This window comes from Agelaius tricolor, unplaced genomic scaffold (assembly GCF_023055355.1).
Source record: "Agelaius tricolor isolate 1412-34295 unplaced genomic scaffold, bAgeTri1.0.p SCAF_7, whole genome shotgun sequence".
In the NCBI taxonomy this organism is placed as follows: Eukaryota; Metazoa; Chordata; class Aves; order Passeriformes; family Icteridae; genus Agelaius; species Agelaius tricolor.
In genome coordinates, this window is record NW_027269267.1 from 7,672,620 (window position 1) to 7,697,858 (window position 25,239).

At 37.1% G+C, this 25,239-nt stretch overlaps 3 protein-coding genes across 9 annotated transcripts in view; 1 reads left to right on the top strand and 2 right to left on the bottom strand.

Moving 5' to 3' along the window:
- Window positions 1-25,239, top strand: part of CASK (calcium/calmodulin dependent serine protein kinase) — a 189,106-nt gene that overhangs the window by 84,012 nt on the left and 79,855 nt on the right. For all 7 annotated transcript variants that reach the window (XM_071430281.1, XM_071430280.1, XM_071430284.1 and 4 more), the window contains exons 4-6: window positions 2,654-2,731; window positions 4,029-4,101; window positions 21,817-21,919. In XM_071430281.1, the coding sequence (XP_071286382.1) occupies window positions 2,654-2,731; window positions 4,029-4,101; window positions 21,817-21,919 (254 nt within the window). The remainder of the gene's footprint in view (window positions 1-2,653; window positions 2,732-4,028; window positions 4,102-21,816; window positions 21,920-25,239) is intronic.
- On the bottom strand, window positions 9,460-10,503 carry GPR82 (G protein-coupled receptor 82). The gene has a single exon (XM_071431136.1). It carries the CDS (start codon window positions 10,501-10,503, stop codon window positions 9,460-9,462), a length of 1,044 nt encoding a protein of 347 aa, XP_071287237.1.
- GPR34 (G protein-coupled receptor 34) lies at window positions 15,726-20,412 on the bottom strand. The gene is made up of 2 exons (XM_071430277.1): window positions 20,134-20,412; window positions 15,726-18,658 (listed from the first exon to the last, which is right to left on the bottom strand). Exon 2 carries the CDS (start codon window positions 18,634-18,636, stop codon window positions 17,491-17,493), a length of 1,146 nt encoding a protein of 381 aa, XP_071286378.1. The 5' UTR covers window positions 18,637-18,658; window positions 20,134-20,412; the 3' UTR covers window positions 15,726-17,490.

Genomic DNA, 25,239 nt, shown 5'->3' on the forward strand with positions numbered 1-25,239 from the left:
AGTATCAAGACACAGATTTCTTAAGCAGTATGCTGTCTGCTTTTCAGTCACTGCTGGTGTCAGAGCAGATTTACATATATATATATATATATATGTGTGTGTGTGTGTGTGTGTGTGTATTTACTTATTGTGTATATTTATTTATTTCTTTAAAATACATCCATCCTAGTCAGTTCATGTCCCTTCCATGAGCTCCCTCTGCTGGTGTCAGGGAATTCTCTCAGGTTATGAATGTGTTCTGGTTTTTCCCAAATGTTTTTTGCATCATCCACTTATGTCTTCAGCATGAATATATTTGTATGTTTACTTCAGTGGATTTTAACATATCTTTTTTTAGTTTTTTGTGGTTTTCACATGCTTATGCTGATAGTTGTAAACCCTTGAGACTTCCTAAACTTTCATTCCATCAATATTCAAAAACTTTATTGTTTTTTTATCATACAAGGCTTTCAGTTTCTGCAAAGTCATCTTGTGATTGTGCTGTTGATGAGTTTTTAGTCTGTTGGTTCACTGAATTTTCTGGGATTTCTTATAACTGAGGTTGACTCTGGCTTTTTTTCAGCCTCAGTTAGACAAAAGTCTCATGATTTTCAGGTAAAATTCAGTATCGTGTATTGAATATATTGTATCACATGGAGTGATAAAAGCCCTCTTTGCACATGAATCACAATCTTCTCTTTAAAAAAACATTTTGTCTTGAAAAAAATGGTCAATTAAAGTACACCTGACTGATATTTGTGCTTGGGAGGCCAACAGAGTTCATCTTAATGGAGTAAAACTTTCAGACATATTTGCCAAAAAGAAATTCAAACTGGCACTTACTGGTACAAAATTTCAGTTAAAAATGCTGATATTTGTAAGTGGGGGGTAGAAGTAACATGTTAAAGACCAGACTGATTATAAACACCTTGTGTAATAGAAAAATTAATGCAAAAACATTACACTCCTCCCTCCCTGTCTCAGGAACTATTGATGCTGCTAAAAAGCTTGAGTGCCTCTGGATCTTTCATTTCACTGACTTGTTATAAAGTAGAGTAATTAGTCTTCTAAAGGATTCTGCTGCTTCATGAGAATTCATCTCCTTATTTTTGTAGCTGATCATACATTTTGTATATTCTACATTTGAGAGAGGTTTGAGAGATTGGCATGAGGGATTTTTTCCAATGAGCCACTGAATTCCAGGTCCCTGCCCCATGGCTGCTGTATGGGCTCTGTGATATCCTCTGGGTGATATTTATATATTTATATTTATATTTTTTATATTTACATCCTCTGGGATGTGTGGACTCTGTGATATCCTCTGGGTGATATTTGGCCCAGATGCAGACCTGGTGTCAGGAGCTGTGCAAGACAGAAAAACTGCTGGGAAAAAACCCTACAGAGGAATATTGATGCAGTGAAGAACAGTCATGGTTTGGCAATATGGGGCTCTTTGCACTCTTCAGTGTGCTTTTCTTTTGGTCACCAGTCCCTCTTGCAGTTGTCAGTGCTCTATCCACATGATAGTGTATTTTGCATGAGGGAGACCTTAGGGGTTTATTTGGGAATTAAAGCCTCTGCACATGGCTTGTGGCTCCCTAAGCAGAAGTTTGGCATTGCAGGTATGTAACAAAGCAGAAGTGATGCTGATATTCTGAATAACTTACTGAAACAGCCCTGGGAATGCTGGCTGTCCAGATGCCCTGGAAATTCTGCCTTTTGGGTTTTTTCCCCCTTGATTCTTTGTGGAGAGTAAAAAGAAAAGGTGTAAAGGCCGAAGATGTCATGTTACATTCATTATTTTTGCAAGTGCCTTATTTAACATGAGTTATGTGATTTTTATTGTTCCTGTTAACTCTTGTTGCTCTCTTCTTGCCCTATCAGGCTGTGAACATTTCTAGGTAAAAATCTTAGGTCCCTTTCAGGAGAAAGGAAGGCAGCACCAGGCTGCTTTGATTTTAGAGAAATGCCAGCCTAATTTCAGACTAAGGTCTGTGAATATATCTGCATCCAAAGTGTAGTGCTGCTCATTGTGGGAAGTTTGGTGATCAGAAAGATGAGGGAGAAGAGGAAAAAGGTATCAAGTTTCAGAGCTGGTAGTACAGTATGTGAGCTGTCAGTGTTCTCAGGTATCTGTGAGCTGTAAAATCTCATCTTGGCTGCTTAATTATGCAGAGGACAATGCCAACTGGCAAGACTGTACTGTATTTCTAGAGTATTTTTAAAGTCTTCATTTAAAATTCAAATTGAGAAACATTTTCTTATTACTACAGTCATTAGTATAGAGTTGCACTTGTAATGCTTATAAGAACACACTTAACCTAATATCAGGAGTTAATTGTTAAATTGCAGTGTCCTCTTTGCAGGGCATTGACTTTTCTTGCACACCTTGTTCAATGAGCAGTTTAAGCAATTAAGTAAATGTTTGGTGTTGGTAATGCTTTTAGAGAACTGTTACATGACTTGAGGGACATAAAATGGTTAACCTGTGGCAAGCCATTTTCTATTAGATTACCCATTAAATGCTGTTTTAATGAGTAATGCACTGTACTTGTATCTAGAGTACTTTATGTAAGATTTATGTAAGGGAAATAAATAGATTTTTTTAAAGCATTTTTATGTAATTGATTGTAGTTACCAGTTTTTAAGCATTTTTGCCTCTTTTTACCTGCAGTATGGATGGAGCAGACCTGTGTTTTGAAATTGTGAAGAGAGCAGATGCTGGATTTGTCTACAGTGAAGCTGTAGCCAGGTATTTATTATAATTTTAATGAATCCCTCAGGATAAATAGAAAAGAATGGAATATAGTGTTGTACAATCTGTTAGCTAAAAGTTAAAAGTTGTACTATAAATAATCTTGTTTCCACACTCTAGATGTTTATTGCAATAATTAGCACAATCAAAGTAGAATTTTGGAGCATTTTGCCATTTACTAGTTACAGAGTTGGATGAGATTTTTGAGTAAAACTGTATTTCACATCTGATACCTAATTGGCTGTGCTTGCCTTTATGGATCTCTCATGTGATGGCATTAAGTGACTTACCTGACAGGGTGAGAATTTTACAGGTGGAGTTGGTTTGGTTTTTTCTTTCTAGATGGAGTTGGTTTGTTTTTTGGTTTTTTTTCCTAATGTATCACTGTATTTATGTCACTTCACCTTTTCACTTATGAGATTACCTAAGTTGAAAGACTATAAAATTGCAAAAGGGTAATGAAATCCACGGTCCTAATGGCCTGGTAGTTGAGCTCAAAGCCCACAGCATTCTTTGTTTGCTTTTCCTAGCACTGCAGATTTTTTAGCATGATAGGAGCTGGGTTGGAGGAGACATCCATGTCTGTGTTTGAAGCTCCTGCTCAGCTCAGCACAGCATTTTTATTGTGCTGGCTTTGTCCAGTGGGGTCTAGAACCTCTCCAAGGAGGGAGATTCCACAGCCTCCCTGAGCAGCTTGATCCAGTGCATTGTGATGTTCCTGTGGGCAGAAACATTGCCTTTAACTGGCTGGAGCCCCCGAGGACTCCCTGAGCCCCAGTGATGCTCTGAGGCAGCACAGGGTGTTGGCCCTGCTGTGGGCAGTGATCTCTTTGGGCATCCTTGGGACACAGTGGAGAACGAGCATGCTCTCCAGTCTGCACCAAGCAAGCCAAGACCTTGGTGCAGTCCTTTTCCACATAAGTCAGGCACTGATACTCACTTGTTTCTTTCTTTTTTTGTGTTTGTTTTTTTTTAACTAAAAAAAAATGAAAGGTCCCTGACTTCTTTATCATATCAAGCAGAATATTGAACCTTGTTTGATACCTTTACAAAAACCTGGAAAACACAGATTTTTCTTTTTTAATTTCCCTCATCTTCAGTCAGAATAATTCTCAAGCTTTAGATTGTATTATTCACTACTATAAACCTAAACTCCATTCTACAAAACTCTGTATGTTTGAGGTTAAATTGGTTGATCAGTTTTATACAGTTAGATTTGTAATACTTAGATTGTTAAATGTGTATAGTAATTTTTCCTGCAGGTTTGTCATGCATAATGTGTTTGTTTTTTCAGTCATTACATGAGACAGATACTGGAAGCTCTACGTTACTGTCATGATAATAATATAATTCACAGAGATGTGAAGGTAAGGGGGCTTAATTACTTTTTTTTTTCTTCACCACAATAATGCAAAGTACTGAGTTTTAATTTCTTTAATTTAGAGAGGGGAGGAGCTGTAGAAAAAGAATCTCTTATTTGCTGAGTGTGTCTTTACTCTTATTGTGTCATGTAAGATTGAAGCCCACCCTAATTCCATCAATATAGAACATTTAGGAGGTCTGTATTCACAAATTATACATGCATTTGATTACAGCATGCTTTGAAAGTCAGTTTAATTTCTAGTTTTTGAATATTCATATGGAATCTGCTTGCATTTTCTTCTTGTTAGAAAAATGTGTGTATAAATTAATTGCATAAATTAAACTGGAATTGGTCGTTTATTGGCATCAGTTTGACAGCATAATGACAGCCCTCATTCACACTAAGATTTCACAGAGATGCACAGGCTTAAATGCTACAGTATTAGTAATATTATCTGCTTCTTGGAGACAGTCCAATAAACATTTATTATTATGGAAACTTCTTTAACATAAATAAGTTTGGGAGGATAAATGCAGTGTATAAGACCAGTGTGTGTACATACTGGTTTTAATCTGGTAAACTTTGTGCTGTTTCTATGGATATTTATGGAAGTAGTTTACCCTAAAGTACTTCATTGTAAGTAGCTGGGAGTTTTAACCCAAGTGGGCTTGAATCTCTTCAATTTGAATATGCATAATCTTTGTTATTATCATTGCCTAAAAAGTAGTTATTCCCACTTCTCCAAGAGTTTGGTTTCATCCAAAGTGAGTCAAGCACTGTAGGAATTAAGGAAAATATTAGCAAGCTCTGATGGTGCAGTTTGAGAAGTGACTCTTGGATTTTAGTGAACAGAGAGGATGGAGGGAGGGTAAACTGTGCTTCAAACTCCTGCAGGTGACCTGTGAGGGGAGAGAGTACAGAAACTGAACTTGTGGTTTTTATGAGGAGTCATTTGGTCTTCTGTACCCAGATATTGCAGACCATTCACAACCTCTTACTCCTTTCCTTTTAAAATCAAGAAGATTATTATGTAACTGGCTTTCCTTTTAAGTTTTTTTGTTTTAATAGTCATTTCATAAAACAGAGTCTAAAAATTAGAATTTTTGAATACCAGCTCTTAACTGCTGGTAGAGTGTTGCATCTTCTTCTGTGTTGAGGGTTGTAGGTACTTTTAATTGTTTGGTTTTGGTACCTTATGAATTTCGGAATTAACTTCATCTTTATGTTGATGTGTCTCCATGAAAGCCCCAGTTGTTTTTCTTGGACCATATTCTTGAAAAAAACACAAATTTTATCTTCAGTGGCCTCTCAGGGAAGCCATTTCGCTGAGGGTAAAGTGGGGATTTATTTTAGTGTTTATCCTGTCTCTTAGAACCTCAGAATAACAGGGTTGTTTTATTTTAAAATACCATCCTTAGAAATGAACCTGTTCAAATTACATGGGTTAGGAAGAAATGTCTAAGGTATCAGTGTAAAGCAGTGTAAACCAGCAGTGTTTTGTTTTGGCAAAAGCAGTGCAGAGCTGTGGTGTTTGAGAGTTGAACACATTAAACTGCAGTATCCAGGCTCTAGATGTCACTGTAGATGTTGTTTTGAAAGGATATAGACTAAATGACCACTTCAGAAATTACCTGAATGGGTGAAAGTGAAAGTGCTTTAATAAAATCTGCAAGGTTGATATAGTCAGGCTACATTTCTCTCCCTTTTAGACTTTCTGTGAATATTTTTTTGAAATGTAAAATGCTTGGTCATTTTTTGCTGCTCAGGAAAACCGGCACCCTATGGTCCATGTAAGGTTCAGGTGTCTTTCAGCTGGTTTTGTGCTCCCTTAGCTCCTGGCTGATTAGGAAGTTACTCAGTTTATAGTAGACAAAATTAAAGTTTGCTGTTGTCTGGTGCCAAAAACTTCACCTGACTTTTCCAAGTGACTCCAGCCTGGGACAAACTCCCTGTGCCCCACATTCACCTCTGATGTCAGAATCAAAATGTGACAGGATGGCCTGCAGTTGTCCTAATTGCTCTGAGACCAGATGTTTCTTGAGCCTGTGTACATCATTTGACCCCCTTCAGCATTGCTTAAAGGCTTTATAATCAGTGACAATTAAAAATTTGCTTCACCCTAGTCAACATGATCCTGCAGTGCTTGGAAGCTGGATCATATGGTAAGGAAAACAGAAGATGCAGGAAGGTAGAAAATTCAAAACAGCTGTGCATCAAAAATGTGAATGTCAAGAACTTTTTCCCTTACCTCAACATTTGTTCCTGTTCTTTCAACCTACTGATAGAGGACTCAGCAATTCCTTTTCTTCTGTCATAACCTTGCTGTGTCAGGAATAACCAGAAGGTGACTGTTGAAAGTAGCAGCATTGAAAGGAAGTCTTTTCCATTACCAAATGTTATTACAGAGCAGCTTGTGTACAGAGAAATCTTTATGTAAGAGAACAGCAAAAGGGAAAGGGGGGGAAGTGGCTCTGAAATGACATTCTTGTGTTTTCCTGTAAAACTCCTGCTGCAATTTGAGTACCATTTGTCACTGGCTTATTTTTGCAATAACTTTTAACAGAATGGTTTTTATCAGTAAAACATCAAGAGGTTTTGCAATCCTTTCTGAGCCTTTATTGTTATGTAGAATTTTCCATAGTTGCAAAATTGTTGCTATAAAAGTACCTCTTAGTATAACTGAGGGATATAAGAGTGAGAGTTTATAAGGTGTCAGAGTAATTTAATCACATCAAGAGCTTTAGTTGCTGAAGTTTTATCCTTAACTCATTCCAAGTGCTCCAGCTTTGTTCCATGATTTCCACATAGCTTGAGTACCTTTATATGTTACTGATTAGCAAATTAGTATGCAACTGGGGTCAGGGTAAGCCTGTCAGCAAAATGCAGACATCCAAAATTTTCATTATGGCTTTATCTGAATGGGTATGAATGCTTGTTTCCTACATGTGATCATCTAAATAGATAAACCTGCTAAAGCAAAAATACACATATTCTGCCTTGGCTGTCATTAAGATTCAGTTCAATACTTCTGTGACTGGGAGCCAAAACCAGAGAGTTTTTCCAGGGAATAGGACCAAGTATTATGCTCTGCACTGCATGTCACATACACATCTGAGTTGGTCCAGGTGACCTGTGGATAGATTTGCATGGTGATTTTTGCACTATACAGAACTTAACCCGTGATATGAATTCTGAGAGCACACTCAGTTACCACTTCTGTCTTTCATTGCCTGAACTGCTTCTAGCTCAGCATTTCAGATTTTGCTGGTAGAGTTCAACACTCCTACACTTCTGCTTTTAGGCTTATCTAAAAAATAAGTAAAACTAGTATATATGTGTTTGTGTGTGTTTATGTAACTGTATATTTGGCTATTTAAAAAATAACCAGGATAGAATCTGTTCTTTATCTTTTTCTGAATACCCAGAACAAGAAATCTGTTGCATGTTACTTTCCTTCCAGTCCTTTCACTTTGAAACTTCTTTTATGTTTTCTGGGGACATACAGTAATAATTGGTGTTTCTTCTGTATTTTCTAGAGCTTACTAGATCCTTGAGATCCAGTAGCAACTTCTTGGTGAGGATTTTGTTACAAATTAAGTTGTTAAAAAGTGATTAAGGCTGCAAAACCACCTTTTTCAGAGGTGCAATTGAGTGTCCTACCTGGCCACATTTTTTTCTGAGATACACTTCCTCATTCAATGTACAAGAGACTCCAAAAACAAAACTTTCAGTATAATGTCTCAGTGTTTCTCCAGGCAGTACCATTTTCCCCCTGTTTATTTTCACTCCTGTGCCCCTGCTTCCTATCTCAAGGTCCCCATGCTTGTTTTGTCCAGCCCTTTTCCTGTTGACCTGTTAGTATGTTCAGAAGCAGTTGGGCTGAGAAAAGTGTATTTATTCTGCTTGGCCTACCTGGAGTTGAACATCTACAAACTTTATGGTCAATAATTTTATATGTTTTAGTCATTTGCTCACACAGTCAGAAAACTCACGTCTGATGAGTGAAAACTCACTGATGAGCTGGCTTCCTATGCAGAACATTTGAATGGCTTAACCAAAAATTTGACAGGCTCTTGTGGTCTCTAAACTGCTTTGCAAACCAGGTTCTGTGCCTGTTTGCCTTATGATTTTGTGTTCTCTGCAATAGAAATTAGTTGTTTTATTGTTTTTATTAAACAATTCACATGTCACCTGCTAACTTCTGATTTTGGCCCCAGCATGTCCAAGCAATGCAAGAAGTTTGCCACATGAGCTCTGTTTTGCTGTAGTGTTTTTCTAACTCTCCTCATCCCTCATGCCTTTAAGTTTTGGGGCATTTTCCTCCATGAACTCTTCTGTCAAATACTAGACCAGTGCAGGACTCAATTTGTAGTTTCTCTAATTGCCTGTACTGCACAAAAGCTTTTCCACTATTTGAAACAAGAAAAACTTTGACGCAGTTAAGAACTTTAAAGGACATCATCTTGGGCAGATTGCATAGGAAGATAATCAGGTATGTGTCATTTTTTGGTACTATGTAGAAGTGTTGGAATGGGATCTTGCTAAGAGTCTGTCACAAAGTTATATTTGATTAGTAGTTCCCCAAGTTTCATTCATTTTCTTGCCTTTTTGATAAGCACTGGGGAACAAGTGGTTGTGACTAGAAAAATGTAGGAGGAATGTCTTCAGCCTATGCTGCCCTCAAAAACTGTTTTAAAAGAAACAAGCCCTGACAGGCATTTTGCTGAGATAATTCAGCTACATTCCCTATAAACTGTACTTCAGGAAGGACAGAAGTGGTGGGGTTTGGGTTTAGGTTTGTGCAGATCAGAAGAGCACTTGGGTAGTGAACAGCTCTGCTCACCCAGACTTGTAGCTGATGATCAAAAACCAGTCCTGTCAGCAGCACTTTGCCATCTGGAAAGCTTTGACTGCTCAGTTCTGCCTTGCTGGGGTTACTTGGCTGTTGGATGTGTAGCACAGTTGTGGTTCCCCTATCCCAAGGAAAGTGTCTGTGCTTTGTTCAGCCTTCTTGTAAAGGAAACCTGTGTCCAAAACTCTTGCTGATAACAAGAGAGAGCTGGGTCCTCAACTTCAGCCTAGTTTTTGCCTTCTTCCTTGACTTTTTAGGTAAAAGGAACTGTCCATAGCTCAAATGTAAAACATCCTTTGTATTACATGGATGAATGGGTATTACACTGTTCACTCTACAAACTCCTTGGATTCATTTGGATATACACATTGGATTTATTATGGCCAATGTTGATGCAGCAAGATGATTTGAAAAGAAAATACAATATGTTACCATTTTATTTAAATATTTGCCATTTTATATCAAAGACTGCCTAAAGGTAATTAAAGTTAGTTTATTATTATTTATAGTCTATGAAAGTCTTTCCCTATTCCTTCCCATTTCAGTGAAAATATCATCATTAGGTTTTTGATGTTCTGGTGTGGGTTTTGTAAACAGGCCATAAAAACTTTTCTTAAATGTTTTATCTAACAGAAGGGTTATAAGTGGATCTAAACTGCTTTTAGTAGCAGCAAGACAAGTAAGAACATTTTTAATTTCTACTAGATAATTTAACCTTAGACAGTCATTATCTGTAAGCAGTAAATAGAAAATTGGCCTAAAAATATGGTATGGAAGAAAACAGACAGTTAATATCATCTGAATGACAAGAATGTTTCTTTTCACTGTTCTGTAAACGAGATGTTTTTCTCCAATACAGGTGGTTTTTTGTATTCTACTCAGATGTCTGGTAAGAGAATAGTACGACCACAAAACAGTCATAAAAGCCAGAAAGAAGCACACAGTGGCAAGATAAGCTGCAATCATTGCAGGACGTTCACCAGCTTCTACCTTGATGTTGTAGCAGGTGGGGAACTCTCCTGAAACCCTCTCCTGGACGTTGTAGGTGATGGCTGTGACTGTAATGCAGAGCACAATCAGCCAGATAACAGCACACAAATATTTAGCGAACTTTGGCTGCCGGAACTCGTGCAGGAGGCGTCCGTGCAGGGTTGCTGGCAGAGCTGGGGAGTGTGGTGGGCCACAGTTCTTCTTCAGGGTGGCATACTGGCTGAGGGCAGTGGAGCACAGGATGACGATGGTCACGTACATGCTGACCTGCATCACCAGCGTCCCCAGGTGATGGGCGATCCTGCACGCCACCGACTCGTAGGGCCAGCGGTGCCCCTTGGCGAAGTAGGCAGCCAGGAAGGGCATGGTGCTGCAAACCAGCAGATTTGCAGCCACCAGGTTGGCCAGGTAAATGTACTGCGTCCTTCTGGTGGGCACTTTACATAAAAATATCCAGGCACTCAGAAAGTTCCCAAGCATTCCAACGGGAAACAGGCAGGAGTAGAGGATGGGGAGAGCTACGGTGGTAGCTGATGATGGCTGAAGACATGATGAGTTGTTCATTTATGGCAGGATTCCTTGAGTGGTCAGAGCTGAAACCCAATTTAAAAATTAATATTTCTGTAATGTGCATCTAACATCTCTTCTTTGCTCTTATCTGAGCTGTTTCTGTCTCCCTGACTTTTCATGCTGTTACCTTAAGTTTGCATGAGGTTACAGCTTGGGCATTCTCTTCCACTGAAGTTTCATAAAGAAAAATTAAACCCCAAAGCTTTTATGTGCCTAGAATCTAATAAAATAAATTAGGAAGCTGAAGGTTCAAGCTAGGGTCTGGCAATAACTTCTATGATCTTGGTTTATTTCTCAGTCTTCTGGAACGCCTGTAACCTAATTTGGAAACCACTTACAGACCATTGAAAATTAAATGAGCAAATTAAGTGCAAAGAATTACTTTAATTCCAGAAATGCAGAAGAGTATCTGTACCTCCATGTAACTATAAATTAGTCTGTATACTTGAAGAATCTCTCTCTCTCTCTCTCTATATATATATATGTATTTTTTTATTCTGTGCTCATGTCTGTATGTGGTGTTACTTTATCACAGCTCTAATGTCAGATGTACATTTAGCAACTCAGTCTATATTTTTTCATGTATAAAGTGGTTATTGAAAACTGCAGTATATTAATTTTTTCCAAGTTCATTTTTCAGTCTTTTCTCAGTTTCCAAACTGAAAATAGGAAATAAAACTGCTGTGCAATGAGTGTGTGTAAAAAGTGACATTTCAGCTTACAGCCCTGTAGTGGAGAATTTTTACTGTTGTATGCATAGATATACATACATATTTTAGTGGAGTGTATCCTAGTTAGCTTTTTTTTCATATCAAATCATATGAAAAAAAAAGATTTCAAACTTAGAGACTAATAATATTTTTTTTTAAAACAGCTATAAACAAATGAACTCAGATGCTAAAGAGGTTTTGGTGTAGCAATTATAAAAAGCTCAGACACCAAGTATTAAAACTGTACTGTAGGTAGTGTTTGACAAACTTGCAAATTAAACTAACTTTTGTAGCTCTTGCATTTTAATGTACACTAAGTTCTATATGTATTGTTGAACAAAAATGTATTAAATTCTTTTATTATAATGAGCTGAATTCATAGAGTAATTATTAAATTACTTTTTTAGAAGTAAATAAGTAAACTGTGAATAAATGAATGAATTTTGAATTCTTGAATGAATTTATTTATTTTAGAAGTCTAATGAAAATTTTTGCAATTGACCAAATTTCATCAGGTAAAATGAAGCAGTAATTTTAAGCTTACCTATACAAGTTGCAGGCACCGTCTTTTGCTGAGAGGAAATATTTCTGCCTGGTATCTGTTAATTCTCCACTGCTGCAGTGAACGTGATGGCACTGAAACCTGGAGAGTACAGTTAAAATTTTCTCTCTGACATAACTAGGTTTCCAGAGTGTTCTCTTTTCTTTTACAATATCAGGAGGCAGGTAGGCATTTAAAGTTTAAAAAATATGATGTCTGTACAAAAAAGGCTTTGAAATTAAGTCAGGATCAGCTCCATTAGGGAAAAAAAAAGATGGAGATAGCATGGAAGAGCAGCTGTGACACTCCTTTAGGTAGAGCACGGAAAAAAAAAACACCTCACAATACTTTATGTAGTACTTTCCTCTTTTGGGGGTGGAGGGGTTCTCTTTAGGACTGCCCACTTTCCTTCACGCTGCTATTTTATGCATGAAAACTTGTCCTTTCACTGATATTTCACAGGTTTTCAGCTCCACAAGCTGTCTATTCCCAAAGGCCATGTGCAGTAGTGCTGTGTCCATGTCTGTCCTCACATGAGTGACCACATGGACACATCCCTTCTGTCTGGTCAGGTGATGGATTGTGGGGGAACAATTTAAACCTGATGCATCCAAGGGTTCTGGCAGGGAAAATGGACTCAATGGACTATCCAAGAAATGCAGTGTTTCACACAAAGCATCCAGAGGTCTACACTTGACAGTTTCATCCTCCACAGCATAGATATGATCACAGGGCAAACTCTGGTCACTTCTGCAGAAGTTGGGACTTTTGGGCTTTCTGCTTTCTGATACATCTGTGGTCGTAAGATAACCTCTAAATAAGTCCCTAATGAGAACACAAGTTTGGTAAGGTTCTTGTTTTGCTAGTTTGGCTTTATGTTTAAGCATAAATTCTCCTCATGATCTGTTATCATTATTCAGTCTCATTATTACTAATTTTTTTTCTAAAATAATGGACATATAAGCTGGCTTCCTATTCTGAATTCATAGCTGAGCTCATTTACAGTTACATTTATTTGCTGTGGAGTATTAGTAATTAGGTTGTGAAGCTTTAATTAGTTTGCATGTACTTTATTTCTTGTTCTTGTTAGATTTAATTATACTTTGTTTTCCACTTCTGAATGTATATTATATTAAAAATCATTGTAACAGAGACAGTCTTCTATTTATTACATGTTTAATAGTTTCTTAAGTAGTGTCAGAAGTCCTTGTTGCTGTGACATTCTACTGAGGTTTAGATGCAAGTATGCATATTCTAAAAAGTTGCTGAGAGTGGTGTGAACAATTCCAGTTAGCAGGTTTTTTCAATTTGGTAGTATTATTTGGTTGGTTATTGACTGTTGCCTGTAGTATTTATAATTTAATTATAATAATTCATGCTGTAAGAGGAGGTAACTGCTACATTTTTTTCTGAATTATTGTATGATAATAGATTGTTGTAGTGAACTAGAGTCTATCAGACTTTATTTTGGAATGGATTACTGAGAGCAGTAGCAAAGTGATGAAGTATTACAAGTTTTTTAAAAATGCCACCTGTACCAGGAATACAGTTGCAGTTGGTCCTAAGCTGTAGGAAGCACCTTCCTTATTCTTTTAGTGGACTATTTCCTTTCTCCTAAGTTACAAATGGTGTGTTTCATCTAAATGTATTTGAAGATAGTCAAATGGAATACATGCATTTTATGTCATTCACTCTCAAGTTCTTCATAATTATTTTTATGTGTATCATTCACCTCAATGATTTACATTTTCTCTATTCTTGAACCATGATCACTCTTAATCATGGTTCTTAATGTATAAACATCTTAATCTTAATGTATAAACATGTTCTAGATATTATATTGCCAATAGCTAGCATATGTTGCATTTCATCATTATATGCAGACAACCTGATTTCTGGCCCTAAAACCACAAAACCCAGGAAATTCCCAGTGCTGGAATTCCTCAACTTGAGCAAGGCTTTGACACTGTCTCTCACAGCCTTGTGTGCTATCAGAGCATCAGACTAAAGCTTCCATATGTGAATCTCCTAATTCTGGGAATAATGTGATTCTCACTTGTTTTTCAGTGGTGTAAGTTGCACTCCTCTTTTATAATTGCTATTTGTCTGTCCTCAGAAACACCAGTTTTCAAGTTAAAACTGCCATTGCATTTGATTTCAGTGCAAAAATGAAAGTTGTTGTGGTTTAACACTGGTAGGTGGGTGCTACAGGGTGGGCTCACAGCTGCCCACCCACTCCTCCTCAGTGGGTTGAGGAGAATCAAAAGGGTCAAAGTGAGAAAACTTTGTTTATGATTTTTGTCTCTTCCCCCTCTTGTTCTTGTGGCTGTTGTGCTGCAGAACAGACCTCACCTTCTGGTGCTCTCCTGCTTTGTCCGAAACACTGATCAAATCTGCCCATATCAACCAAAGTAAGTGGTTGTGGGTTATCCCAGAAAGCTCCTAAATCCCACACATTCACTTCCTTCCTCTCCAGTGGACTGGGAGGCAGAACCAGTAGGGTAAAAGTGGAAATTCATGGTTTGTGAGAAAGAGTTTATAAGCCTAAAAAAAAAAAGAAAAAAAACCCCAAGTGATAGAAAGCAACCCCATCAGACCAGTGCCCATTGAGTTCCTAAAAACAGCAACACAGCCAGGCTTCCTTCTTGGCTTCTATTGCTGAGCATGGACCATGTGCTCTGGGATCTCCCTGGGGCCAGCTGTCCCTGCTGTGTCCCCTCCATGTCCTTGTGCACCCCCAGCCTGTCTCTGCTGGGCTGTATCAATGCTTTTGTTCACCAGCCCAAACCACAGCCCATATTGTGACGCCTATCCCAGCCAAAACCAGCACAACACTGGTATATTTTGGTACACCCCCTGAAATTTAAGTGTGTGTTTATAGATTTGAGTAAAGAGGAAAATGAGGTTCATGCAGTTATATGGGGATGTGTCTTGAGTTAGCCTTTAAATAGAGAAAGCAAAATAAATAGAATTACTGTCATGTTAAAATTCACCTGAAGACTCAGGTAATCAGGAAGCACTAGGGAGAGGAGAAGTAAGACACACTATTTGAGTGACTGATTCTGGTCATTTGACAGGTCACAGTGTGACTTTCAGTGGGTTTCCAAGTTGTTTCTGGACTGTTTGCTCTTCAGTAATATTTTCTTATAAGGCCTGGTGTTTCACCCTTTAAATTTGGGAAAACTTATTGCAGAAAAAAATACATAAGGATTATTTTTTTTTTCTAAAGAGTAAATATATTGCTTTTGTTTCTTGGTCAGTAGTGACTGCTTCCTACATGACAGTGCTGTCTAGTTTCAGATCCCATTCTGAGCCAGTTGATACATCTGGCCTTTAATATCTTGAAACACTGATTTATAGAGTTGTAGAAATCCAAAAGTATTTTCTGATTGCTTTCTGTAGTTTTCTCTTTGTTCTGACTGCTGCTCCCTTAATGCTGCACTTTGTCAAGATCATGTGGTCATTCCTGTTCCCCTCTTCTGTGCCATGCCTGCTCTTAGAGATTTTCTTATAGACCTGTTCCCTCTCAGATTTTAATTTCTGAGCTGGAGAGTTCATTAATTTAATGCAGTTTGGATTTTCAGTATTGAAACCTTCTACTACTACTTGATCTTCTGAAGAGATCTGAGTTTATTTGGCAATACTCCTGTGTCCATGAACTACAAACCTTGTGAATGAAAATTCTGGTCTAACACTTCATTCAAAAGAATTTTAGACATCGCATTGTGTTAAAGCTGCTGTTGTTCATGTCTGTCCTCTCCTGAGTTCCCCAGCCCACACCCTCACCCCAACCTGCTGTTCAGTATCATTAACCAACTGCTCACAGAATGAGCATAGAAAAGAAAGAATGATGAGATAACATATAAATCTTGTGAAATTATGGTTTATAAACTCCACTAGATGTACCAGAATTGATGTCATTCTGTAGAACTATAGTATTGCATAATAAAATTGCACTGGACAAATCCAAAACCAAGAGAAGCTTTAATATAATAGGATGGCAAAATTATAGATAAAAGATCCTGAAATGCAATTTCTGTGAGAATCAGTTAGAAATTATTGTACAAACACCTCTGTTGTATGCTGAAATGTTTAAGAAAAAGTCAGTTATCATCATATCTTTATGAAATTACACATTTGTGGGAATCTTTCTTTTGAAGATAAGGAAACCCTCTAATTTTTTATTTAAAAAAAAAAAAGAAAAGGGAACAAAACAAAATAGCGACTGGCTAGTCATTGTAATTTGTTTGACATGTTTATATCCAGTTCCATCAACTCTGAATGATGTAAATTTACATCAAAATTAAACCAAGTTTATATGTAGCTGATGTGAAGCCTTATGTTTACTTTGTTCAATCAGAGTACTATGAGTATCTTCTGTAAAATCAGAATATTGTATGGAATTAGTAAAAACCCACACATTTTGGCACAGATTTGGCATTAACAGTCACATGATCCATTAAAGTAGTTACTGGTATTCATATTAAAACCAACTTCTTAGCACCTACTTATTTGAGCAGTATTGTTTGTGTGTGTAAAGACAATAAATCCTTATTCTACAGAGTTTGATGTCTGGCCTCTATATCTTTCACCTTTCTGGTCTGTTATGCCAGACATTTAATTTGTTCATGGTTGTGCTGCTTTAGTCATCTTGGTGCCAGACATTCCCCACCTTCAGCTCTCTGGTTTTTGAGAAATGTTACAGTTTGAAATTTGTTTGTGCCTAAATACATAAAGCTGTTTAGTATCTGAGAATGTAGCTGTAGCTATGAAACATTGTCATTACATTGCTGTTCACATGGCATCAGCAATTATCAAGATTAAAATAATCACATGGAAAGAAAAGTCTCCTGCCAGAGAGGAAGCATGCAGCCTGAATGTGTGGCTTTGGAAATCTAGGAGTAGACCAGTGCCTGAGCCTGGCTGATCTTTTTGCTCCGTTCTGTGAGTTGATGTTCCTTGCTGAACTACTTTGTGCAGTCATCAAATTTGTCACATTGAAGGAAATCTTAGGAAATACCCACATCATCTCTCCTTCATTTATTTAGAATTTTCTGAAGGTGTCGTTTGCTTTTCCTCAGGTGTTTGACCTTGACACTCATTAAAATGTTGGAAATACAAAGGTCTTTGTAGGATTGAATATTTTAATTTTGCTGCTTAATAAAACTAAGAGTGTCTTCTACACTTAAAACTGAATTGATAGATGTTGTATTCTTCACCTCATTTTTAAGATGCATGTTGCTAAATTCTCAAATATTTTCTTTAAAAATGCATTTATAAATGTAGAAAAAATACTGATCTCTTGGAAACCTATTAAAACAGAGAAAACTATAAAATACATAAAACATGTAATGGTATCTAGATCTTTCAAATAGGACAGAATTTACTTTTTGCAAAATTCATCTATTATTTACATATACAAGCTACTAATATTAATGTATATATACAAGTTTACTTTTACAGGTTCAAACCCCTTTGTGGAAATGTCCCTAAAGAGTTAGTGTTCTAGTTTAGTCCAACACAAAATGTCTGAGAACTTCCTAGTTTGTTTTCTTGGATAAAGAAGAGCGAAAAAATTCTTCTGAAAAGTAACTTCTCATTTTCACAAACCAGAAGTACGACTTCTCATTTTTCTTAACAGGAGGAAAGAGGCAGAATTAGTAGCTGTAGAGTAGAGGATTTTGTGATCTGAAATTGGGGACCTGGAGTGACAGAGATCCATTTAAACATTCAAATCACAGACTTCTTCCTTGAGTAGCTGGAGTGAGGAGTGGTGGTAGATAATCGCTCTTGGGCGTATTGGCCAAGTTTTATGTCTGAAGTGCTCTCCAGGTTTAGGCTTTTCTCTCCATGAAGTTTTCTGCAAATCAGTTGGAATACAGTCTTACGGACACTTCTGGACATTAGGAAATACATAACTGGGTCTAGGCAGCTGTTAAATGATGAAAATATGAGCATCACCTCATTGCACGTGTGAATGATCTTCATCCAATAACAGGAAGGGGATTGTAACTGTGATGTGATGTAGACAACCCGGAACATGTGATAAGGCACAAAACAGATGGTGAAAATTATGAGAACAATGAAGGAATTTCTTGCTGTCTTGGTGTATTTTCCTGCATTGGGAAAATTTGCCCTTCTCCTCGAAATTTTCAGAAGGTTCTTGGCAATTTTAACATATGAAAGTATCAAAAGGAAAAAAACTATCCAAAAAATCAGTACAGTGATATAATTTAAAATTGCTTCTGTCTTCTCTGCATTCTGTTTGCTTCGGTAATGAAAGCACTTGGTAGAGTTGCTGTCCTCAGTCTTAAAGAAAGATGGTGCAACTACCACTATAAATCCTGCCAGTGCAATGGCCCACACCGTGCAGCAGATCTGCACGCTCCGCGTAGTGCTGAGCATCTTTGGACGCTTCACAGACCTCGTTATTTTTATATAACGATCCAGACTAATTAGTCCCAGCAGTACTATGCTAATGTACATGTTCATGTAGAACAGAGTTCCCACAACCTTGCAAAAAACCCGGCCAAACATCCAGCGGTTGGTGGCATGATAGAGGATCCGGAAGGGAAGGCAGAAGATGAGCAGGAGGTCTGCAACAGCTACATTTAGCAAGTAAACTTGGATAGAATTCCTCTTCTGATGAATGCCCAGGAAAGCAAACAGGGCTACAAAATTTCCAACCAAACCAACAACAAAAATAATGGAGTAAAAAACTATCAAAGCAAGTGACAGTGAGTTGTTGTCATCCAAGGAACAGCTGGAATAATTGTGACTTTCTGAGGCATTTATGGTCAGGTTGGTTTGGTTACTCCAGAATTCTTCCTTGTGTGGACCAATGGTTGGTAAATCAGTTGAAGTTGCAGCCATCATTTGCAAAGGGGTTTTAGCTGTTCTGCAAAAAGACAAAGAGATATTTTAAGAATTAAATCTCCGTTCAAGTGTCTGTTTGCTTTATAGCCTACAGTCTAATGTGGTATGGACATAAAAGGCAGTAGCTAAAAGGAATTAATGCACCAAGTATTGGTGTAGCTGAATAGAAGGAGTTTCAGCCAGATATCATAAAATAATATAAATCTAGGTAATCTGCAGACAAGAAAGAACAGATAGTGTAGAGTACTCACAGACAAATATTTCTGTAATTACAGCGTTATTACTGTTTTGTGTTGTTTTAAGAGTCAACTATTACATTTTCCTGCAAAGAATTTTCTTTATCTCTAAGAATAAATAAGTTTTTTAAGTTCACTTCTTAGGACCACGATTTCTAGCACAAAAAAAAAAATTAACTGAGGTGCAGGGACAGGTAAGCATAGCTAAGTATTCTCAGTGTTGACACAAAGTACATAGAGGTGTATTAAAGGAAGTCTAAACTCATCTGTGTTAATTTTAAATAATTCACATCTCTCACATGTGACTCACTGGTTCTCAATTAAAAAAGGATTCATCAATTAATAATATTTATTTGGCTATATACTGTGTTATAAGTAACCCTTGACCAACAAAGGAAAACCAGAAGCGTGTGGTTTGGAGAGCAGTCACATAAAGGCATTTAGAGAGGTTTTATCACTGATAAGTAATGATAAAACTTCAGCCTTCGACTTGTTTGTCATAGCAACAAGAAATGCCATACAAAAGTTTATTTAGAATATTTTAGTTTTACAGAGGAAAGAGTTTTTTTCCTATAATCTCACAAAATTTTCAGAAGTGGTTTTAGCACTCTGCACTTAGTTTTCTGGCAACTGTTATGGAAAAAAAAAAAAACAAAAAACCCACTGCTGTATATGTAATTTTAAAATAACTTTAATGCTAGCTCTGTGTCTAGGCCATGCAATTTGCATGCTACGTCTTAAAAAATGCAAATTTACATTTAATTCTGTGATGCAGCCACAGCAGTGAAAATGGCAACACTTTGGGCAAAATTCTAAAAGACCTAATGTACTTACAGAATCTGAATTCTTGAGAGGAGAGTCTAAAATATTTTAAGATCCTGTGTTTTCTGACCCTACAATTGCATTAAACTGGTAGGGTTCATTAGCAGTTTCCAAACCAGCTGTTCTCATACTTGCCACATGCTGTTGTCAGGGCACGTCATTTCAAGAGATTGATTTCAAACTGCAATGTTTTCAAATATATCTTGAAACCCATCTACTGCAATGACTTCATGTTTAAGTTGCTTTTCTATGAAAATGTTTGATATGGGGACTTGTATAAGGAAGTTTAGATCAATGAGAGAGAAACTTGGGTTACGCGGCAAATGGATTGGGAACAAAACTGTTCACTCTCCTAAGTTGCGTCACCTCTAAGCAAGCAGGCGTGCTTAAACCTAGATATTAAGAGAATTATAGCTTAAGGAAAAAAAAATGCACTTACCATTTATGTATTAAGAAGTTCTGCTGGTTCTCAAAAGCACTGGTGAAGACGGGGAGGAGAAACGTGCAGGTCCTTTTATTAGAAAGCTGCAGCAGCAGCTTCTCTCTGAAAGTGGCGAGCTCCAGCTGACTCGTATAATTGGCAACAGGGGGAAGTTTTAACTGGTGTTGCAACTGCTTTGCTTTGTTTTTTTAAAGGCATTTTTATCTGTCTCTACCCAGTTCATTTGAGCTCTGCTGAGAGAGGTTCTATAATCAGTTTTTCTCAATTTTGCTCTGAATTGGAGATTGGAAGTTTTTTTCTCAGAGGTTTTGTTTCTGGTGAGCCGTGCCAGTGGTTTTTTGGGTGATGATGATATTGGTACTATCTGTCATCTCTTTAATACTTTGTGGAAGTAGTGACACTTTTTTCCAGTAGAGGGTAAAGATAAGTCAGCACCACAGTGTAGTGGTACATTTTGTAAATGTTTATATAGTTCTCCCATCTACCTTTCTCCTTGCCTGGGATTAGAATTTCAGAATTCTTTCTCACTCCAAATGACAGTGACAAGAGGATGTGAAAGTGCCCAAAGTGTGCATCTTAACCATTTCACTAAGGCAGAAGTGAAATACAATATGCAGCAATAATACCACCTGCTGATACTCTTCCAAGTGGTGCATAGGAATTGAAAATTACATTTATAAATTGGAAATTTAAGAGTGGATTCTAGAAGACCTAATATGACAAGGCCTTAATTAAATGAAATCTCAAGAACATTGTTTTGAAGTCTTTGTTCTCATATAATTTAAACTTTTACCAAAAGATGTGGGTGGTTAGAGATGAAGGAACTTTTGGTAGGTCCTGTGCACTTTCTTGAGTTCTTAGTTTTGCAATTTAAGCAGTAATGTTTTCTCAGGAAGTAGTATACAAATTTGAGGTTCTTCATTTTAAATAATACGGTATTGAAAAGAGAGGCTTTGAGTAAATGCAAGAAGTTCTAAATTAAGTGCAATTGTTTGGGTATGTGTATTTAATACCAAATTGTGCTCTAATAGATTTTATCTGTATGTTGCTTCCTCCTGCAGCAGTCAGTACCCATCTGAATGTTGTATAATATTATTTCATTTTTATACATTACACCTCACTTATTTGTGGCAAACCAAAGGTATAGATGGCTATGGCTGGACTCCAGTTTAGACAGCTAAGGAATATCCCTCACTGGAATATTCCAGGGGTGTTCCTTTTCTTTCCTGCACTTGAGAAGTGCAGAGTGAATTCTGTGATTAAGGCTCAAAACAGAGTTTTATGTTCTCTGTGGGAAGGATAAGACCCCACAAAACATATCATAAGCAAGATATTTCAGCTGGAGAATTGAAACAGTGTAAGGGTTAATAGGATGGAAGACAAAAACGAAAAGTAATACCAGGTAAGAAATTAGAGACATGAGTTTTTTATTTCCATTTTATCATGATTTCACTTTGTGTTCCTTGCTAGTTCTGATAAGTTCTGAAAGGATTTTGCTATGCCTGGGGCAATAGAAGGGAAGCCAATGTAGAAAGAGGAGTCCATGCCAGAAAAGAAGATAACTGAAATTAAGAAAACCGAAATCTAACCTCTGCTCACAGATTTATGAAAATAAGTGCTAAAATACAGATTGCTTTTCTCAAACAGTGTAATAATTTGTCTGAATTTTTGTCTTTTCAGCCACACTGTGTACTGCTTGCCTCAAAAGAGAATTCAGCCCCAGTAAAGCTTGGTGGCTTTGGGGTAGCAATTCAGTTAGGAGAGTCTGGGCTAGTTGCTGGAGGTAAGAAATTTTCCTTCTAAGTTATTTAGTATTGTGCATGTTGTACTGCAGAGTTCTGTTCTTCTGACACAGCCTGGCCTGCAAAACAAGGGCTCAAAAATAATATTTCACTACAGACTAAGTTAACATGGTAAATGCGCACAGCCAAGCTAAATTGGTAGTGGAATGTAACCTGCATTCAAACATTAAATCCTTGTAAATGTTACTTAACAAGAGTTCATGCTGGTTTGATCAAAATAAAACTGAAAAATCCCAAGGAATTTTCCACTTTAATACAAGCTTTGGCTTAATTCTGCCATGCTTGGTAAAGCAAAGAAAATAAAAATGCAGTCATTGAAGCACTTGAGTAAGGACTTACTGCAGCATCATCAGTGCTGCCCCGTTGGATAGGCAATTCCTGTCAGAATGCTATGCTGGTTAATAGCAAAATCTTACTGGTTTTCACATGTGATTCTTTTCTGTGTTTTAAAATTTCATTGTAATTATTGCATAAGACATCAATATCTTGATACGTATGTATATTTTTTGACTGTGTTTTGTTTTCTGTGGATTTTATTTCCTCTAGCTGCCTTCCATATTGTTCCAGACAATAGGGTTATGCTTTAATCAGCCTGCACAGATGAAGACCCAATCAATTTTCTGATGCTTTCATTGCCAGAGTAGGAGACCACAACAAAACATTTTGTTACTTTTAATATTTTTTTCTTCTGAATTAATAACTTTCTTCAGTACCATGCATCTTCAAAATCTCTGATTTCCTAATTTAATCACTTAACATTCTGTGTCAATTTGAGTTTTGTACATTTTTTTAAATAAAAAGCAATTCAAATATAAACATATCAACAGCTTCCATTCCCTTCCAGATATTGCTGATACCCTGGAAATATCCAAGTATCTTATGATTAACTAGAGACATCTCTTCCAAGAAAGTACCCATTCAGTTAAGCTGTAAAAAAAAAGTCATTGATTTCTTGTGTTACTCAAATTACCTGTACCTCAGTCACTGCTTTTTTTAGAGGCAGTTTCTACACTTTGGTTTATAATTATCTCATTTTTCTTTATGTTCTGCTGAGCAACTTTACCCACTCCTTCTGTTTCAGCCCCTCTTCTGGAGGTAGTCAGATGCAATGTACTTTCAGATTACCAATTGTCTAGCAAGAAACATTCAAGTTCAACTTTGAGAAAAAAAAAAATTACTGCATTTTTCCTGAAGTTTGCCATGGACTTCCTTTTGTGTTACTGTGCCCAGTGCTGTGATCCCACTCCCTGTTCTGTGCTCAACCTCCTGCAGTGATCAGTGCTGGGGGTTCTGCTTGCAGCTCTCACAGAAGATCCCAAACCTCATCATTGTGATATTTATCAGTATCTTTTGCTTCTTCCACCTCAACTTCTGCCATATTGGTCTGCCTTCACACAATTATTTTCTTCCCTTTTTCTCAACTGGCATCTCCAATTTGCAGCCTTTTCATTGGCACTTGTTGCTTTCAGCTTCAAATTCCACTCATTTTCAGGGATACCCAGAGTAATTCCACTCCATTTATTTACTGTGGAAAGTCTCCTTAACAGACTCCTCTCTTTCTCCTCATCTTTCATTCCAGTCTTCTAAGCACAAACTGCCTCTGTTGTCTGACAATTCTTTTCCCTGCCAGAACCCTACCTGAAGACAAATTACTAGACAGTTCCCTACACAGAGCTGGCAAGGTCTTATTTATTCAGTTTTACAATATAACACATGTGTTATATGAAAGCTGTCAATACTGGCTGTTTGAACTGGACTATAAATTCCTTATAAATCAGTGTTTATCTACACATTTGTTTAAGGGTGTTATTCATATGGAAAAGTTTTGTCATAATAGTAACAATAATTTACGGGGACTTCCTATTTCTCAATTGTCTCATAAAAAAGTAGAAATTCTCCAAATAGAGAAGTCTGAGCAGCATCATAACCAACCTGTTCACTTTCACATTGCTTTTCTAATTTTTAGTGGAAAACATTGATTCCTCCTGATATAGTCAATTATCTCCCTTTTAGCATAGCATTATTATCCTTTTAGCATGGCAATGCCTGCATTTGGTGGTTAGTACATAAAAAAAGAAATTCTCTATTAAATAAAATCTATCAGGGCATTAAGATAATTTTGCTGACCTGAAATCCCCTGTGCTTTCTTTGTGCTGTTTTTCCTACTTCTGTACACCTTGACACACCTGTGCCTGGCAATCCCAGATTCTGTGTAGCCCCAGGAGAACAAACTAAAGGGAATTTTCTCCCTCAGTGTGTTTGAAGCCAGGCTTCAAGCTTACAGCTTTTGCTTTGTTTGGGACTGTAACATTTTTTGACTTGACAAAGGCATCTTTATCAGAGTGTGCATAAATTGATGGGGAAGGATTTTTGTAGTGAAGTTAAATTAAACCCCAGGTATTAAAATCTTTCTATATAAGTCCAAAGACAAACTTGTGAAGTTTAGAAGGATTGTAACTATAGGATTCTTTCTTTCAAGCAGGTAGATGGCTGTTTTACAGAAGTGTAAGAGAGCTCATGAGAACAAGCTTTGACATCATACTAGATGTCATTGATGAAAATGTGTATGGAGGAGATTTTAGGAGTGACTGTATTTTATCAGCTAACAGCTCAGTTGACATGATTTTTAAGAAAGTTCGATTATTAGTTATTATCTACTTTATGTAAGTTAAGTACAAAAAAAAAAAAAAAGGACGTAGCCATAACTCATTTCTTCATAAGGCCAGAGGGGAAAATGTAAGGAAATATTCTTTGTTCCACTCCATTTGCCCCTAATAAATGGCTAAAATTCATGTGTTGTCATCTGAGCTAGGGGAAATAGGTTTCATGAGCTACCAATCTCTGAAGGTCTCTTCTTGCTTCAGTTCTTATGATCAGTAGTGGAAAATTGTGACTTGAAGCCTTGAAGTACTTTATAAAGGAACTTTGGCGGTATACACAGGAGTTAGAGAACATCATAATTTATAAGTGAATTCCTTTAAGGAGCAGCACAGTTCCATAAGACAGTAAACAGTCTGTGTTGCATTGTTATGATGCAGCTGGAGTAGTGGAACCTCTGGGAAGTCAGTGATTTAATAGACTAATCTCACATTATGATCTCTGTCTCCTTCCTTGAAGAGTTTTTCTTGCAGAAGCATAGTATGAATTGTCATATTATTTTCTTAAATGTGACATCAGATTTATCTGATATCAAATATCTTAGATGCTAAATCTTGGGATTTTTAACTAGTATATGGTATAAAAGTCTGAAGGAACAAAAGCCATCAAGTTCACAACTGGTATTTCCTTCACTTAATCTACT